Genomic DNA, 19,725 nt, shown 5'->3' with positions numbered 1-19,725 from the left:
AGAATTGAATAAATTTTAAGCATTCAAGCATACACTGCACATGAATTTCAACTTCAATCTCCATCTTGTTACTTTGTGTGATTAAACGTATAGGTCTTGATGTAGTGAGCTGCCTTAAGCAAGTAAATAACCAATTTTTTTGTTCTCAAAACTTCTATTGATAGAAAACTTGTTCTAGGATCTCTGTATCATATCAACTTAAATACAACACTCGTTAAATTTTGACATCCATTTTGATGTGACTTTTTGAGCTTTGCGCTCAAGGTTGAGGACTGCCGTAAAAAAAATATGTAGCCACCTTCTATAGACATGGTTGACGATTGGTCGAATCTGTGTATCACTTACTGGTTGGAGGGAGTTTCAACAAAAATGATTTTATAGTAATAACTTTTAATAATAAGTTTTGGGAATTTTTTTTATTATTAGGCATCAAGTAAAGAAAATCAAAACAATCTGTTTAGTTTTTTTTATAAACACATAATGGTACAGGTTTTAGCTTTCATATATTTTGTGCGCTCAGATTCCAGTCAAAGTCTGAATTATAAAGCCAGGCTCTTCTTTAGCTTTGATAAAAAAAAATAGGTTTATGGATGATTCTTCTCAAAAATGTAGACTTTAGATAAAAATAATAATTACAAACGTTAAGGCATTGCAAAAGAGATTCAATATACATTGTAAATTGCTATTTTTTTTTTTTATTGAAAATGATTTTGGGGTTTATATCCGATTTCTGTTCGTTGACTTCTTTCATTGTCATCCCTTCACTGTCAGTATTTGTAAGGATTGTACATCATTTGCGAGAGGGATGTTACTGCAGCTAGAGGTGTTTCAAATCTAAAATAAAATAGAATGCCTTAAGATTCCAGAATCTTTATATTGTTCTTTTCACTTTAAACGTGATAAGAAGAAAAGGTTAAATTCACAGGTATCTAATCTGATGAATTTTATTTTTCAAGTTCCTTTGTATAATTCTGAGTATCTAAGTTCGGGTTCAGTTTAATAAGTATTTGCTCATACCAAATATACAGTTGAACTACAAGAGGAACACATGTAATAAACAAACTAAGAAACAATACATACTGCACATAAATCAACATGAATGACTTTATAGATTCAAAGTACTGAAGTACTGAAAGCCGGGCTCTTTTGGTGTGTCTTTATGCATATTGTGTGGTAAAGACTGAAAATTAATCTCTCTCTCTCTCTCTCTCTCTCATAATTATGCTTTTAATGTCGGCAAAGCGTCAGAGAGCGACCAAATTTTGTAAGCAGCTACAAACAAAAATATATCTGTCTAGTAGAAAAAAGTTCAACAGTTACTGCCTTGAATTTTGCAACAAGCGTTACTGATATATTAAATCCCCATTTCTTCAACGCGCAGCAAAGTAGTTCATAAAAATTCATGCGCATTGTATGTATAAAAAATGCATAGTCTTGTTTTTAAAACAAGTTATTAATAAGAAAACTAAAAAAGATAGACAATTCTCTCGAAATTAGAATAAAAGAAACAAAATGTCAACTCTTTTGACAAAACGTGGCTCTTTGTGTAACTATTTGGTATAGCGGAAGCTTTTACTTTGACGCTGTTAGGTTTTTTGTTTACTTGTGCTATTTATAGTAACATTGGCGATTTGCATGCCTACAGCCAGGACTCTGCTTTCAGCAGAGCCCGGCTAAAAATGAGTGAATCTGAAATATTTTCATTGACAATTTGTCGTGTAAAATATTTTCATGATCAATTGCAAAATCGCTGGTTATTTAGTGTATTTGATAGATCATAAAACCTTTTCTTGGTTGCTTCTTGTCTTTTGTGCTGCTCTTCCTTCTCTCGGGAACGAAACAGACCGATGGTGGCTGTGACAAGTACGAGAACCACAAGTCCTGTTACTCCGAGCCCGATGCTTAATATCAAACCATTGTTATCTGGTATAAAAAACAACAACTTAAAAGTCAGAACATTATTTTCTTTTCTAATCTTAATATAACGCCAACAATATTTCTTTTGGAATGTTATTACAAATACGGTTAGATATATGACTAAGGTCATGGGAAGTGATGATATTCATATATAAATTTACTATTTCCAGTTTGTTTGCCTGGATAACATTACGTATAGATTTTGTACTATATAACCCATAACTTTAAATAACGCCAAATTGAGGCGCCAGCAGGGTTTGCTTATTTATATTTCAATACCTTATCTATCTAGATCTAGTCGGGGAGTGATCAAATCTATCAAAATGCCTTTCAAGATTTATTGGATTTGATCACGCCCCGACCAAAAGTATCACCTCATAATACTCAAAGAATGATTTCTTATTCCTTTATCATTTTTTTTAACTTAGCTTGTACTTTGGCCCTTTTCTAATTTCATGATTCTTTTAAACTTTCAGAATTTTTGGGATTAAAAAATTGTTCATAGCTTCCATTTTTAAAGGTACTATTATTTTCTATTATATTTCTATACCGAAAGAAAGGACAGACGGACTGATCTAGACAGACACACAAGGGTAAAACAGTATACCACCTCCTCCTTTGGAGCGGGGGTAAAATAAATCGAAAATTGTAAAAATAGACGAATTGACAGACGGACAGATGTACAGAAAGACGAACAGAATACAGACAGAAGGTGATAAATAACTTACTTAAAACTTGTATTCTGCTAAGGAAACATCATAAGACAGGTTCCAAAATTAACTCTATTATTGGTATTAATATTAAACAACCCCATCAGATTTGAGCCTTCTTTTTCTTTCCTTTGGTAAATGTACGGGAAAAGGTTTATATAAAATTTCCATCCACATTTTCCTTATCATTTTCAATTTTTGAGGGGACCATTCTTTTAAAAAAAGGTGTAAAAGACTTTAACTATAGGATGTTGTGCCAAGAAAGTGAAGAAGAAGAAGAAGAAGAAGAAGAAGAAGAAGAAGAAGAAGAAGAAGAAGAAGAAGAAGAAGAAGAAGAAGAAGAAGAAGAAGATGAAAAAGATAACGCTTCAGACAAATTTTGATCAGAAAAGCTCAAAGAACTGAGCATCAACCTCAGGTTAGCTGAAAAAAAAATAAACATACCTGGCCGTTTATTAGTTCTGCAAGATAAAAAAAAAAGAATATTAGCTGCTCCTTGAAGTGATTGAATATTTTTTTTTCAATATACATGTAATATGTGCACACACATACTAGTACATACTGTACTTACACACACATGGCTGTATATTCGTTGCAGTATTCTTTAAGGCTGCATGTGACATAAAATTGAGCAATTTCACAAGGTTTGGTTTGTCTACTGAATGTTACTATATAATATAAGAGCAATTCCATGTAATTGATAATCATCACAACAACATATAGCAAATACAAACACAATTTTAACGACTAACCATAATCGTAACTATATGTACATATAACAAGCACAAAGTTAACAGTTTTACCGTTTGTTGTTCTTTTGTTCGACAGGAGAATAACGTTGGCAAAAGTTGCTGTTGAGCCTCCAATGGTGATGGATGACTCCCCGGAAGATAGCTTGGATAATGACTTGGACAGAGAAGCTGAACTTGTGGATAGATCGTTCCCGACCAGCACAACGTCATAGTCAAATTCAACGTCACTTCCTGGTGAGACTGTACTTATTTCTGGACTGGAAGACTTTAATCTTAAAATCATTTTAATAATAAAGATAATGTGGAAAGAGCCCCAGTTTATGGACAGGATAAATAAAGGTCGGAATCTCTGTAGCTTTTTTAATACCAAATATTTCTGGGCCTAATTGGTAAGTAATATATAATATTCAGTTATTGGAGTATTATATCAAGTTTTTCACATTAACTATTTTAGCAAATATACTTACAAAACGTTTATTTTCCTGATATGAATTTCTTTAAAATTGTCGATGTTCGAGTGATAAAATTTTTCTAACTGAAAAAGAGTAGACAATAATGCAGCGAGTAGAATTAAACTTTGAAATCAAAAAACCTAATTGAAATTGCCGACAGTGAATCATGGCTAAAACATCCAAGCAGAGTTAAAGAGTAAAACGCTATAAATTATGTATTTGCTCGAATAAACCACTTACTGCTAACTGACTCTCCGCTTCAAACTTGCTATATTCCGGAGATGTTTTGTTGAAAAAATTCGTCGCTCTCACATTTGAAAGAGTCATTATCAGTTCAAATACCAATTCCAATACGGCTAAAATATTAAGTTTAATTGAATATCAAACGATGCTAGATTAATTTCTCATCATTTTTACTGTGGAAGTATAATTTTCTGTTTTGTTTTTAATTTTTAATCATGTCGCTTAAGTATACGAATACTTCACAATGATTGCTGTTTATTAGGTCAATACGATGATTTTGTTACCCGAGAAGTACAATATTCACCGAGCCTTAAGTAAATATTAAAACCCCAACACTAATTGTTTTATTATATGATTCAGCAACGGATTTCTACATTGATATCAAATAAATTGCTATCAAGCGAAAAAAGTCACTTTTTAGATTGAACTTTGAAACCATAAATTCATTACACAACAAGAATAATATAAACCAATCGCAGCATTTGAGATATTACTGGTCTATTTTTAATCCAACGTTTTCTAAAAATCATGTTATAGTGACCTTCTAGGTCACGTGCAGGCGAATATAATGTTTTTGCGATCGGCTTCGGATGATCACAGTTGTGTTCATATGAGGCATCCGGCAAAATTTACTATTTGCGCACGGATTGCGCCTTGCAATACTTTATTTACAATGCAATAACAACATTATTCAAATATTTAATTACACGTAGATTTCTAAAACCTTTACTCTTATCCGTTTGCAATGAATGTAAAACATTTATACAATTACATACATAATGATTTAAATCACGTTTTCCTTCGAATATGCGTCAGAATATTTACCAGAAGTATAATTCGCCTACTAAAAGTAAAGCTTATTCATGCCTTGCTATTTCGGAAATCAACAAAACAGTGTTATATACAAGTATAGTTTATTACATGAAGCGTAATGTGTTCGTATTTTATTAATGGAACTCTGGTTTTCTTAATTGTTGAATACCAGCCAAACAGGGAGCTAGGAATTAATCAATCATAAAAAGCTGGATGTTGCATGTTAATGCTATCAACAAAATATGATATATCGATAATACATTTAGACAAGCAGCCCATAAGATTATTAATTCACTGTTTTAGGAATCTATAGCTATATCTGGCAGCCCGTAAGATTGCATTGACTAAAAATCGCAAAGATGGATACATAGTAATGCATGCTGTATTCATCAATCATTAAAAGAATTGACACCACAAGATACAGTCAAAATTGAATCCGGTAAGAATATGATTCATCAAAGTGTAAATTGTAAAGCGATTTAAATGTACAGTTTAAAGTTCAATTTAGAGAGCTCTTTTTCCAAAGGAGATTTATTTAGTCTTAAATGGCCGTGCATCCAGTCATTTTGAACATGTAGTTTTGTTTTGCCATTTACTTTACCATGTATCTGCCATAGATTTATATCATACAACAAGGGTTGATCTCGTATCTAGGTACATGTATTATTCGACTTGTAAAAAAATAAATATGAAGAAAAAAGCAAATTTGTTTACTGTTGTTCCAGTGATGCACAGCTTGGGCTTTATTCCCAGACCCGTCCACCATTATGACTGTTAACGAGTACTCTCCATGACGCAACTCTGTCCCAACCCATTCGTTATTGCAAGGCACCTCTGTTTCTTTAATTGGAGAATGAACGGTACACAGTGACGTCACTGCTTCATCCGTTGTCCATGACAACACGATGCTTCCATGAGTCAAAGATGGCGGCGCACCTTTCCAATAGAGCGACGGCGGAGTAACATCCTCTATAAATGTAATAATAAAACCGTTTTAACAAGAGCTTAGACTTTCTGTGGGAGTTTACTCTCTAGTTTGCTTATCAAAACAAGATGTCAGACATTGACCTTCTTTCTTCTAATTCGCTAAGAGATGTTCATTAATATTCATAGACTGTCAAAACCGGAAAGTTGTCTGCCAAGATCTGCACTGCTGTGTAAAATTCACGCTGTTTCAGCGAAATATACATCCCTGTGTAAAGTCGGGCGAGTGTCATTGCGTTCAACACATTCATATCTATTAGCCAATGAATGACTGGACAGTTAACCAGGAGTAGACCCCGCCTTCATCAAATCGGAGTTTGTGACGTACTGCTCAAAGTCCAAGCTCTTGTTAAAACAGTTCTAGTTTTCTTGTTAGATTTGTATAAATGTTCAATCTGAAAACAGGTGCTGAACGAAAATAAAATTAAATAAAATAATTAAATAATTTTTCAAGGAAATTAAATTTTGGTGGGTCGAAATTATACTCTATGAAATTTGCTTAAACTAAAGATGGACATCTAAGAATAAAACATATTAGACGGTATAAATACACCAATCTGGTGGTGTGTTTTTAATTGAATTGCTCTTTGTATGATAACAAAGCAATATATTTAAATGATGCATGATTTATCACTTCCTTAAATGCTATCTATTCCTTTGAAGAAAAAAAACCTCTCTGATCTTGTCTAACTACCTGAATTATAAGATAATGTGTAATTTATCCATCTAAATAAAACCCTCAATTTGACCAATAATTACCATTGATCCATGTATGTCTCAACGGACCTCCAATATTTCCAGAAGTATCCGTCACCAAGAGTTGAAAGGTGAAAGTCCCCGGGGGTAGGTTAACACCCACCCAGCCACCATCGCAAGACACATTCCTCAGGAAGTTTGAGGGTCCCACAATTTCACAGCTGCCGTTCACGATCTCAGAGACGTCCCACTCTATTGTTGCGTTACTGTATGTTCTAGTGGGAAGCTTGGAAAATGAAAAACTCGGTCTAATCGTATCCACTGAAATAGGATTTATTTTCCCGTATTTTATGCTTAATTCATTACTTTAACATACATGCTAAAATAATATATATTAACTTTACAACATTTCAAGTTTTGTAAGACAAACATTTCTCACTGACAGGTAACTTTCAACAATAAGTCAGTTTGATGTTTTGCGTGAAGTGAAGATAGATAGATAGATAGATAGATAGATAGATAGATAGATAGATAGATAGATAGATAGATAGATAGATAGATAGATAGATGACACATAGAACTAAACATTACCATTTTGCCACTTATGAACATATGGCCCTGCAGAGTTGTTTCCCAGATCAAGCAAGTAAATACTGAGTTCGTAACTCCCTCCCTGAAGACTGCTTTCAGACCACGAACCAGATTCGCACGAAAACACTGACGTCGTAAATGGCGTAGTAAGCGTACAGTCGGTTGATGCTGGTTCATTTATAGACCACGTGATCACTGCGTCATTAATCGTTCTGGCCTCTTTCTTTGTAAACGTAAGTACTGGGGGAGTTGTATCCTCTGAAATAAACGCAATAAAAGTTGTTCGAAATAGAACGGGTGTATTTTTTCAGTAGCGCTAGACGTATGTTAAAATGCTGTAATATCAAATTCAGTCCAAGATCACCACAAGTCTTGCTTAAACATTGTCATCAATGTACTACTATTTGGTGATCGAAGTAAGTGGATATATCTTTAAAATTACTGTGGAATCATTAGAATTCATGGGGCGAATTTTCGTGGATGACTTAATTTTTACAGTTTCATAGGGACGTAATCTCGTGTATTCTTCTATATCTACAAAAGAAAATATGACTTTATAAGCCAAATTATTAATTCGTGGAGGATGTTCATTCGTGGATGAGAGGTGCCCACGAATTCCACGAAAACTGAGCCACCACGAAATCTAATGATTCCACAGTACTTTGTTTTAGTTAAAAGTGTACATGTACTAAGCCGTTTAATTACAACAAGCCTGTGTTTGTTTAACATGATGTTTATCTAACTTTCATTTTGTGTCTTTATATTTTCCACTTTTAGATTCAAAAAAAATTTCAGTTTTTATCCGAAAATTGATAGTTTCCATTATGTCTACCTGTAATTAATTGCAAGACAATTGTAAATCATGTCCCAAGTGTATATATGGTATATACCTTTTTTCTTTTCTCTTTCTGGTATCCAAGAGTAAATTCTTATACTATTATTGGGTAGTAAATCATTGACTGATACACTGTTCAGTTGGCGTATGTATTATTTTCATACAAATATTTCAACCAACACATAAAGTTAAAGATCAATGAGACAAATAAATTGAATTTTGTATCTTTTAAAACGAACCCGGTTTAGTCCCTTTAAGACGCTACAATGTGCAATGTTTTTTTCGTATGATGAATGTTCAGTAGAAATAAGAGAGAACTACTTACCGTTATACCATGTATACTTGAATGTGGGAGCTGAATTTCCTGAGCTATCTCGCGCATCTACTTCAATCGTAACGTTTCCTTCCGGCAAAAAGGTTCCACTCCAACTTTTGTCACAGGGAACAGACTCAGATTTCAATGACGTTTTTATCCGACACGTTGATGTTGCGAACTCATTGAAAGTCCATATTAGAGTGGCGTTATCGTAAGACTTGTCACACAATGGAGAAATTGTCACCTTCAACTCAGGAGGTTTTACATCGCCTTCACGGAAAAAGTAAACCAAACGACAAAAAATCACAGCCTGCCAAAACAGACAAAACTCCTAACCCAAATCGAAACTTGAGAACCCCCCCCCCCCAAAAAAAAAAACAAAAAAACAAAAAACAAAACAAAAAACAAACAAACAAACAAATCAAACAAACAAAAAATGAACAACAAAGTAAACAATACACAAAAGAAGAGAGAGTTAATACAATGTACTTACTGTTGTACCATTTATGCTGGAATGGACCTGCCATGTTTAAGGACAGGTCATAAACGGTGACGTTGAGGATAAACTCCCCTTCCGATAGATAGTCATCGCTCCAGGCTTTGTCGCAGACTACTGACCGATAAAAAGAGGATGGTCCCTCAACCTGACACAATCCATTTGTTTCTTCGTTGGTGTCCCAGGTAATGTTGACCTTGCTTTGAGAACGGTTAGGCTTCCTCTTGAATATTAGTATTGGGGGCGTAACGTCAACTTAGATAAAATAAACCATATTAAAGGCATATACAAAAAAGGAATTTATATAATATGCACAATGCATGCAATTCATTTTGTTGTTGTATGATATGCACACTGATATTTAATTATACTCTCACAGCACACAATGTGGCGTATTTTTAAAACTTTTCCCCGTTAAAATCACAGCTCTTTACTATGATATGATAAACATTTCGGTAACAATCCGCACATATTGATGCAGGATGTTGAAAATTGTTCCCATAGAAATCAAACCAGGATTTATATCAATTAAGGTATTTCTGTGTTTGGTGGTTGTTTTCAATTCAATACTGCATCATTCTTTACGAGAGAGAGAGAGAGAGAGAGAGAGAGAACGCTTTCAATCGACAAGATACTTACTGTTGGTCCACTTGTGCTGAAATTCTCCAATGAAACCGACAGAGTCAACTAAAACAATACTGATTTGGTAAGAACCACGTGGTAAATCAATAGCTTCCCATTTGTCATTGCAAGTTTCATATACCAAGGTCCCATTTGGAAATGTTACAGTACAATTGGATGATACAACTGGCTCACTGACAGTCCAAGTGATAGATACATTGCTTCTGGCAAGTGAATTGTTCCGAACAAATGTCAGACTTGGTTGCGTTACATCAGCTGTAAAATATCGTACAGTTTGTTAGTTTGCTTGATTACACAATATATATATACTTAAAATACACTTTTAAACTAACCTACACGGAAAAAGTACGTACTAACAACCCAGTGATGTTCATAGGGCCCGGCTTTGTTCCCATGCAAGTCTTCTATTTCGATGCTAATGGAATAGTTCCCTGCGATCACACCGCCTAGGTTGAAGGAACCGTGACAGTTTACAATTGACGACGTTGAAGGCTTTGTCAGGTTACAGCGCTCGAAGGAGAGCGATTCGCTCACATTCCAACTCATAGAGATCGCCTCGTTGTCGTGGACTTGTGTTGGGATTGATATAAAGTTGAGAGAAGGTGGAGTGCGATCAACTATATGAAGGTAGGTTGGTTGAGAAAAAAAAAGCATTCTTTATGACATAATATGAGAAAATGTGTTAGTTAAACTAATATTATCGTCATGATAACTTATGATATCAGAAAATAAGTTTCTTTTCTTTAATGATATCAACGTATTTTTCTTCTTATACGATATTATAAAAATTAGTTATATATTTTTTTTTACCAAAAAGTGTAACGGAAATGACAGGTTGGTTATAAAGCTTCATGGAACGAATTCATTTGACATTTGCTTTGTAGAAGGCAATATTTTTTCTATCACCTAATATTTAAATAAATCCTACGTAAATTCCAAACTTTATGTCGCTTAGTGTTGAGAGAAACAGAGATTAAGAATCAGTAGAAACATATTGCAAATCAATCAACACTGAATGTCTGTGCCTAAACAATATTACAAACCCGATTTCATATTGAATCTAAGCATATTCGTGAATGTTTGTTAGTGTCCATTAACCAGTTCATGTCTATTTTGCACTCTCAAAGGCTAGTCTTATAAGTACATTTGTAAAGATGAATTTACTGTAACATGCAGCAATATATAACAAAACGGGACTGATTTTAAAAAAAATAATGACTTTTTCAACGTTTGGCGAAATTCAAAGGTATTAGGAATCTCCCTACATAAATTAACTACATGTAATTAGCAAAAGGAATAATGTTGGCTGGTGTTTAAAATTGATTGGTAGCGGTCTCACCAACTTTGATCATGTGACCAGCCAACAACATATCCTAAAAGTGGTTTTTTTGCATTGACTGCCTATTTTTGAATATCATCGATCATTTAACACATCAGGCTTGGCAGACATATTGAATATCGAGCACTAAAGGGTTAGGATGTTTTGCCTGCAAGGCCTTGTGTGTTATAAGACCGACAATATCTAAAAATAAGCACTCGATACTAGCCTTTATACATGTACTTACATTGATTTTAATTTATATGGAATGTTTATGGTTTGCGTATGTGCATGTGCGTTGTCGCTTTGAAGCCATTATATACAATCTTTCTGTGAATACGAATAAAAATTAAAACAATCATAAAACATTTCATTTTGTTTGCTTCCGCGGATTGAATATAGTGCAAGAAACATTGTTGAGAATATTTTTTATCATAAACAAATAGATATATAATATCAATTTTCATTTGCACATATCGAATTAGTTATGAAAGTTTGGAAGTTTTATTAAATCTTACAATAATAAAGCTGTTTAAAAATTGTGATGACATTTAGTGCTCAAATGCCGTGAGAAGGTCGGGTGTGTCGTTGAAAATTGAACGTCACAGATTTCCATAGCAAACATAAGGGAAAATCTACACTACACTTAAACATAACTTTTTTCATTCCAACACCATTCTTCCCACTGAAAGTGAAATTTTAAATTGCTTAACTAGTAGATAGGTACATACTGAAAGCGTTGATTTTTCACATACCTACAGTGAAGTTCCAATACCATGGCTGATTAATGCCAGGCCAATCACTGACACAGCTCAGAGGCGGGGCGGCCACTGAACCTAAGCATTTTTAAAATATAATTATCATGATCAGTTTAATCATTACAAAAAAGCAATACAAATGTACATATGTTTATTCAATACAAAATTATTGTAAATATACTAAAAAACCAAATATTTATTTATGCATGAAAAGAATTTGATATAAAATGTGAAATCTGCAATGAATGGCATTTACAAATAACCGGTATTCATATATGCACGTATTTTTCATCATGACTGATTTAGATAGTACTTACCTACGTCTATCAAAATGAAATACTGTCCATATTCTAATAAGTCGGACCCTACCAAAAATAAAAAAAAATGTTTTAAAGATACTTGTGGCAGCAAACATTACGGCATGAAAAAAAAAACCCATTTTATTTGCCTTTGCAAAACAAGGAACAAATCACATAGGATTGCTTGAGTAAGAAAGAGAGTGTTAATAAGATCATTCTTCTATATTAGCCCTGTGTATAGAAGAGCATCGCCATTGAATCTTTAAAATATACACTTTATTCAATACTAGACTCCCAGACTGACTGTAAAATAAAAGTCTATGGAGGCATTATTTGGTGAGTACTGGTATATAAAAAGCACAACTAGAACCATCGCGTCGTCAGTATAAACTCCTTGATAGCTAACCTGATTTTCAATTTTATCAACTACACACCTTTGTGTGTTCCGGCATTTTTATAAACTTTATTCTTCATTAAAATCCATTTTAAAACAATTTTTAGTAGTAGAAACAGTGAGGTGGAAAACTGTGGAATCATTATATTTCGTGGTGACTCAATTTTCGTGGATTTCGTGGGTACCTCTCATCTACGAATTAACATCCTCCACGAATTATATATTAGGGTTATAAAATCATATTTCGTTTTGTAGGTATAAGAAAATACACGAAATTACGTCCCCACGAACCTATAAAATTTCAGCAATCCACGAAAATTGGCCCCCACGAAAATTAATGATTCCACAGTATACAGGAAAATCTTCAAAAATTAAGGTCACTGAACCGTTGAAGCGTGGGACTGTGTCCCAAAACAGCTCTGACCGGAAGTATTTGATAAAACATCACTCGTTGATAAAGCAAGTATTTCTCGCAAGGTTATATACACTACAGGTATGAGATAAGCATGCACATTGAATACCTTTATCGGTTACATACCGGAAGTGTTTCCCCACATGACAATAACCATGAGGTCATCTACAGTCGAAAACGTGGCTACATCCAGGTCGTTAAAATACAGTCTTTTTACTTCAGTTCCGTTCGAGTGATATATGATTAAGTATTTATTTGTCACTGGTCGAATAAACTGTCATAGAATAAACTAAGAATAAAATATCTTTTGAACATATTACAAATTATATATTTTGTTCTTTAGTGAATTTTATCCCAAGAAAAGGAAACTATATTGAGTATCAAGTTAATAAGGAAATTCTTACTTTTAAGCTCAGAATAGCGTATTTTTTTGCAATTTATTTGTTTTATCACGAAACAAATTAACACATTCAGTAATTTTATCTTAACTTTGTAGCTACTGTCTTATTGGCTTAAAGAAATAGATACACAAATTAAAATAATGTAGATTCACCTTTTTATCAAAGCACATTTTGAATGTTATATTGGGTCCACTGACGATATCTCCTAGTGGTGTCAAACAGTTTGGCTGAAGAATTATCGGAGGTGGTGCTGAATAATGAACGTTTTATCATAATGTTAATCATTATTAATATTAATATGCTCAAATGATTTAAAGTATGAATCGATAAATGTTCATTTTTTACTCCAGGCGGAAAGTTCTTTGAAGTAACATTTGGATTTATGTGTATTGTTCATACTTACTTCCTGCCAACACATCAATGCAAATCATTTTTGAAGACAGTCTGAAATGAAAATAAAATTAGCAAAGAAGACGTTAAACTAAATCCGGGTATTTCGTCATTTTTAATCAGTTTCAAGATCTATAAATAAATTTAACATACTTGTTGTTTATTTCTGCACTAAAACAAAGGAGATGATATCCGCCTTGATTCTGCATGGGTGACCACGTGACTGTTATTGACCACTCCCTACCGGAACTACCGTAAGAAGCTAAACCACTCTTCGTCATTCCAGTAGGACCCATTACAAATATTTTTGTTATTCTTCAAACAAATATCGATAATAGTATAATAGTTGTCATTCAATATGATGATCATAATGTGAATCGATAATTATTATACTATGATGAAATAGATAAAAATATTTATAATTTTAATTTATGATCATGAATTTCACGAAGACAAAGTAAAGAAAATTGCCTTAGTTTGTAATATGCCTTTATATTACAAATATAAAGAAAAAAGTATTTCCGGGGTATAAACAATTACTTAAATACAATCAGAGTTAAAAGCAAATCTACATTATAAATCTAAATAAAAATAAATTATGGATTAAATTAGTAGCCTTTTTTTTTACACGATTAAAATATAAAGAGAAAGTTTGAAAAAAAAAGTGATAGTGTCTTACGTGTGGGATACATCTTTTGTTCTTGCTACCAGTATTTTAGAAAAGGTAGAATCTACGACATGACAGCTGGCTTCCGGTGGGGTGGGCTCTACAAATGTGGGCCCGTCATCACAACTCAAGGAGTCCGAATACACAATGATCAGAAACTGTAGTGGTACAGAGCTTAACACAGTAGAGAGGTCCGAGGCAGCGAAGTCCTCTATCTGTACGCTGACGCCATAGGTCCCTGTACCCGACGTTGCATTATAAGAAAAAATGCATGTATTCTACAATTCATTAAAAATGTTTTTTTTAATCTTTTATTCCTTTTTACAAACAAAAAATACAAAAAGTTCAAGCAATACAATCAGCGTACAACATAATGTATAATTCCCTAATTTTTTTTATATTAATGCTGCATATAAATGTACATGCTCTCATTGATAAGTACTTTTAAATTTCTTTTTATTATAACAAGTTGTCAAAAACCAACATACTATGGTACATATACAAAACAATTATATTTTATATTTAAAAAAAAAAAAAGACGCGGCAAAAATCATATTTATATTAATATAAATAGGACAAAAGAAAACTTGTGTAAAAAATTAGTAAAAATTTGTATGTATCTTTCTTTGAACGACATTGAATGTTACGTAAATGTACATGTAATACCCTGGCTAACTACATACAGTCTATCACATTGTCCCCGGGTATAGCACATGTACACATAGGAAGGCCCTAAGTGTCTTGGGTATTTAAAAGAGATCACAACACAATATATTTATTAAGCTAAATTTTAAGTTTTGTTGTATATTTCGACGATTTTAAGTACATGTAATGTAATTCGTACCTGTTATTAAATACTTCTTTACGTACTCTCTCAGACATTGAGTGGTCTCATTTTCTTCTCAAATTTACATAACATTTTAAATTTGTAAATCAAAGTTGCAAAAGGCGAATAAATAAGATCAAAGGGCAAGATTCTTCTAAGATTTTGAGACGTGTATAAATAACACAAACCGTTTCAATGGTACTGCCCGGTAGTCCGTTGCAAAGATATCCACATTCGTTGTAGTTGTTAGGTGTTGGAAATCGACAACGCACAATATCTCCGTCTGCGTCTATCACTATGAAAGAGAAGGCAAATCAACTATTTTATGCCATAACCGAAGAATAGATTATACAAAGATATTTATCATCCATATATGTGCACGTTAAGCAATAATCCTGTACAGGTATAATGTACATACATTGTAAATCAAAATAAAATCAAAATTGTTGTATGAGAGACAATTACTTAAAGAGTTTATAATCACTTTCGTTATTGAAGTATATTACGTGTCATGTGAAATCTGTAACTTTAAGATATAAATTACAATGAGAAATAACCTCTATAATATTTTTCCACGATCATATTATTCTCAAAGTAACCTTTTCCCTAATTAGAAACAATTAAAAAGATGCATAACATTGATTTTCCTCAATGAATCTGAATTAATATGCTTGAATTGTCACAGAAATCTAAAACTTTTAATAGTAAAATATTTGAACTTAATTTAAATTTTTGATCTAAATACTTTTATATAATATTTTGCTTCTGTAGATTTTTGCAAGGAAATTCCACAGGATTTTAAAAGTCTTGCAAATAACTTATTCATTCCTCAGAAAGTGGTACTTTTCTCAGGATTAATGCTTTTCTAAGTTAAATATTTCACCTGACATAAGGGTCAGACAATATTATTACACACGCACGCCCGGCTATATGTTTGAGGTTTATTAAGTGTTTAGGATTTTCGATGAAGTAAAAAAAGTTGATAATTCACACAGGGTGACGCATATTAAGATAATTTAAACTGGTGGATAAACATATTGTATGATAGCACACTGCCAAAAAAATGAAAATAAACTATTGTTTAAACTTAAAAATAGAAAATATACTTTGGATTAAAAAAACCCGAATTTATCACAAATTGTTATTCACTTGCTAAATCCTTAACAAGACATTAAAATTAGAAAAGGCAATCTATAGTTCTTGACGGCAAATATTACCTCCCTGAGTTTTATTCTTGCAATAATTCAGAGCTCAATGCATACCTGGTATTCTAAAAGAATGCTGGCATCCAGCAAGAAGACGAACAATCGGTGTCATAGTAACAACAGGGGAGGAGTTGATGACCCCAGTGTCACCTCGGGGGCGAAGGTCAGCGGTCATGGTCATCCTCATGTCATCGAATGAAACGCCATTGTTTATCTCTTGCCAACAGCAACTTTCTAATCTAAACGAGTCAAATAAAACAAACTACATGTATTGATAGTGGGACATCCGGATTGGTGAATCTGATAGTTAAATATTGTAGCTTTTTTAAAATCAAGGTACTGAAGAACTGACGGGAGTTGATTTTGTCGATGTTTATTTCAAAACCAATGATATGTCATTTTGCATGACAAGTGCATATAGTTTCTAATTTGAATTACGCACATTTTGATAATATGAATTTTTGGACTTTTTCGACAAGAATGTCGAGAAACCCCCATATGAATCATGTTAAATAATATTTAAAGATGAAATTAATTCAATCAAACTATGTATCAGTAATAGAATGAACTCTGGCGTAGGAATAAATACGACTAAAAAAAAAAATTAAATTGTTCGTACCATTTAAAATCTGACTATTTTCAAGGTATTTATAAATAAGTTTCCTTGAAAAACAATGCTTCAGCATACATTACATCAAATTTATCAAGTCTTGTCAGCAGCAATGATTTGTGAGGTCCAAACACTGTTTCACTTTCGGTTTGTCTGAGTAACTGCATAGGAGAGTTGATTAAAATCAACTCCCTAAAATGTGCTTTGTTTCACAGAAACTGCTCAAACATGTGCAGATTTCTGTACATACATAAAAACATACATTACAGTCCAAAATCTAAAGTATTGGTCTATTATGTCAAGAAAGTCAAATCATAAGTGTTTTTGTACGAATTAAACGATAAAACATCCCAGACTTTGTTGGTTTACATTTTTTTCCGAAATGTCTAGACCACAAAATCATGTTCAATGAGATCAATGAAGATTCCGAATTTGACATTTCGAAAAAGTTATTTAAGCTACTCGCATTTCGTTAATCAAGAGTTATACCAATGGAGTGTTGCAGATTGCACTAAATCAGTGGCAAAGCTACGAATAAAATATTTAAAAGCGGTGGGTTTGGAGGGTGAAAGCCCCCCCCCCCCCCCCCCCGAGGATTTATAAACAATTGCAGTATTTTTCAAGCCGAATCTTATACCTGATGTATTTGTCTAACAAGACAAAAAAGTTACCATATGATGCAAAGGTATTTATAGCCTGTTTTGCAGTTTTATAAAACTATGGCAATTTACATTCATTTTTACCATATCTAAGGAACCATTGCTTTAGGAGGAATCCCAAACTACTAGTATGCTAGAAAAAAACACCCCAAAACCATGCAGTGTTGCCTTTTTCATTTTGACATGGATATATGTGCTGATCTGTTGATTGCAATAAAATGAATATTTGTTGATCTGTACTATTTGGATCTTAATTTTAATCTCAAGACTCAGTGAATATTTTGAAAAAGTGTTAACTTTAATACTAATTATTTACAACATGTAAAGGAACAAGCTAAGGATTCTTTAAAAGAATTAACGACACAACAGCAAAAGTTGTCGGGATTGTCAATGAAAAAATAACAATGTTTTTTTTTAAATTTGAGATTTAGAAAAAAATGTAAGCAGGTGTAAACATTTTTCCAATGTAGCTACGCCACTAAAAGCAATAAACCTTTACTACTCGGAGTAAGCTCACAAATTATACCCCCGTGAAGACAATATAATAACTCAAATACCGGTATATCTCTATTTCGAAGATAATGGATTCACCATTTTCTTATAGTGACCTTACACTTGCAAAAATGACCAAAATCTGACGATACAGACTTATTCCCAGGTCTTTTTGAGGGTGGGTTTTTTTTTTACCCATTTTTAAATCCCAGTGGATTGGAACATTTAATATCAAATATCCTCAAACTAGCACAAATGTTTGAATTTTCCCCTGAAATTATTTTCGAACTAAAATCTCAACGATTGGTACTAATCAGTAATGGATAGTTTGGATGGAAAAGGGTGTAGAGCCCTGGAAAAAAGACTACTTTATATCGTCCCTCCCAATATTTTTCTAAATAATCTGCTTCATTGTTATTTTTTTTTTAAAAATATTGACAGATGTTTTTATATAATAATCAATAGCAGTCGTTATGCAATCTTTGATTAGTCTAAAAAAAATACGCAAAAAAGAACCAATATCAGCCTACGTCATATTGTGGGGAATTGAAGATAGTCAAGTAGTAGTCCGCTTTCCTAAGGGGACAACAGAAGTAAAATTAAGTCAATTTTCAACAATAATACTCCATATTTTTCTGAAACTTATGAAAATGTTCATCAAAATATGAACTTGAACCGACTAACCTGAAAGTATACTCTACTCCGGGCGTCGGAACAGTGAATAAAAATGATTCCTCTCCTAGTGACCAGTCTTCTTGTGCGTTGTATGCGATGCATTTGCCGTACAAGCTGCTGATGAATCCGTTGCAACTTACTCTACAGTAAAAGTTTGCCGACACTCTTATTGTTCCGTGTGATGCTATTGTTGTGTCGTCACAATAGGAACCGGTGCTATATGACCGCCTCCACGCAATTTGGTGGGAAATCTCAATCTAAATCAATTAAAAGCAATTTGGATTTGCGTGAAAACTATCTTATAAGCGCATAGTTTTGTTATAAAAAGGCAATGGATGCCTTCTCGCCAACTGTTTAATATACCGTTATTAAGATACTTCACTACACCCAGACTTTAACTTTTTAAGACACTACGTCACAAGATGCCGATTTAAATGTTTTGTTAAACTATTAATACCGTTCGATTGAGTGGTATATCGTCGTAGCTCATTGGCTAAAGTATTGGGCTTCTGAACCACAGATCATGAGTTCGAATCCGCCTGGAGCTTTTGTTCATGTTAACTGAATTACATTTTTGAAAAAAAATATTTTTTATCCAAAATTGCACATTTTTTTCCTATTTGACTTAAATACTTCTTTTCCATCATGATATCTCTCATAATCAAGTAATTTTCTGCTGATTTGAGAAAATATTTCAAGGTGTATTGAGCCACCTTAACTTTTTTTGCAATTCTGGACAGCAAAAAAATATCATGTTTACAGATTTCAGAAAAAACACATTACAACAACACGATATCGGTAATCTAATGCCCACGTGATACGCCCGCTCTGATGTGAATATACAAAATAGGCAAAGTCCACATTTAACAGGAAGCTGACATCCGATTGGTACAAAAATAGATCCAACCATATGGTATGCCGAAACAAAGAGTGTTTAAAATTCAAACATCTGTGAACAATAGTTTCTGAGAAATCTTTGACGAAAATTTGTTTGAAAATTTAGGCTAAAAGAAAACAGATTCATCATTTAACAGGTAGTTGACGTCCGATGGTACAAAAATCCAATGATATGACATTTTACAATAATGAGTGTGTTCAAATTGCAAGCCTCTGCAATTAACAGTTGCTGAGAAATCTTTGACGAAAATATTTTTGAAAATTCAGGCTAAATT

The 19,725-nt window shown here is 33.1% G+C and overlaps 1 protein-coding gene and 1 long non-coding RNA gene across 2 annotated transcripts; both read right to left on the bottom strand.

The window, feature by feature from the left end:
- Nucleotides 1–457: 457 nt before the first annotated feature.
- On the bottom strand, nt 458–13,728 carry LOC105349018 (uncharacterized). Its single transcript, XM_020062623.3, has 20 exons — nt 13,573–13,728; nt 13,433–13,473; nt 13,182–13,279; nt 12,755–12,902; nt 11,841–11,888; nt 11,521–11,601; nt 9,801–10,064; nt 9,445–9,702; nt 8,803–9,060; nt 8,319–8,579; nt 7,159–7,416; nt 6,631–6,888; nt 5,602–5,856; nt 4,072–4,187; nt 3,847–3,914; nt 3,431–3,651; nt 3,199–3,295; nt 3,072–3,088; nt 1,785–1,923; nt 458–834 (listed from the first exon to the last, which is right to left on the bottom strand). The coding sequence occupies exons 1-20, from the start codon at nt 13,713–13,715 to the stop codon at nt 768–770; spliced, it is 3,096 nt and encodes a 1,031-aa protein (XP_019918182.3). The 5' UTR covers nt 13,716–13,728; the 3' UTR covers nt 458–767.
- Nucleotides 13,729–14,104: 376 nt separating this feature from the next.
- LOC136271736 (uncharacterized) lies at nt 14,105–18,805 on the bottom strand. Its single transcript, XR_010709695.1, has 4 exons — nt 18,563–18,805; nt 16,175–16,356; nt 15,101–15,207; nt 14,105–14,364 (listed from the first exon to the last, which is right to left on the bottom strand). It is a non-coding gene; the product is annotated as an uncharacterized lncRNA (long non-coding RNA).
- Nucleotides 18,806–19,725: the final 920 nt, after the last annotated feature.

Source organism: Magallana gigas, chromosome 9 (assembly GCF_963853765.1).
Source record: "Magallana gigas chromosome 9, xbMagGiga1.1, whole genome shotgun sequence".
Taxonomy (NCBI): domain Eukaryota; kingdom Metazoa; phylum Mollusca; class Bivalvia; order Ostreida; family Ostreidae; genus Magallana; species Magallana gigas.
The sequence above is the reverse complement of the archived record's forward strand: the minus strand, read 5'-3'. Positions and strand labels throughout refer to the sequence as shown.

What these genes read in the sequence shown, in the direction of transcription:
- LOC105349018 (XM_020062623.3), bottom strand. Translation starts at nt 13,715, where the DNA reads ATGGGTCCTACTGGAATGACGAAGAGTGGTTTAGCTTCTTACGGTAGT. An exon ending in AAATGTGCTTTGATAAAAAG is followed by an intron (nt 12,903 to 13,181) that starts GTGAATCTACAT and finishes ATTCTATGACAG; the next exon opens with TTTATTCGACCAGTGACAAA. An exon ending in GAGACATACATGGATCAATG is followed by an intron (nt 5,857 to 6,630) that starts GTAATTATTGGT and finishes TTACATTTATAG; the next exon opens with AGGATGTTACTCCGCCGTCG.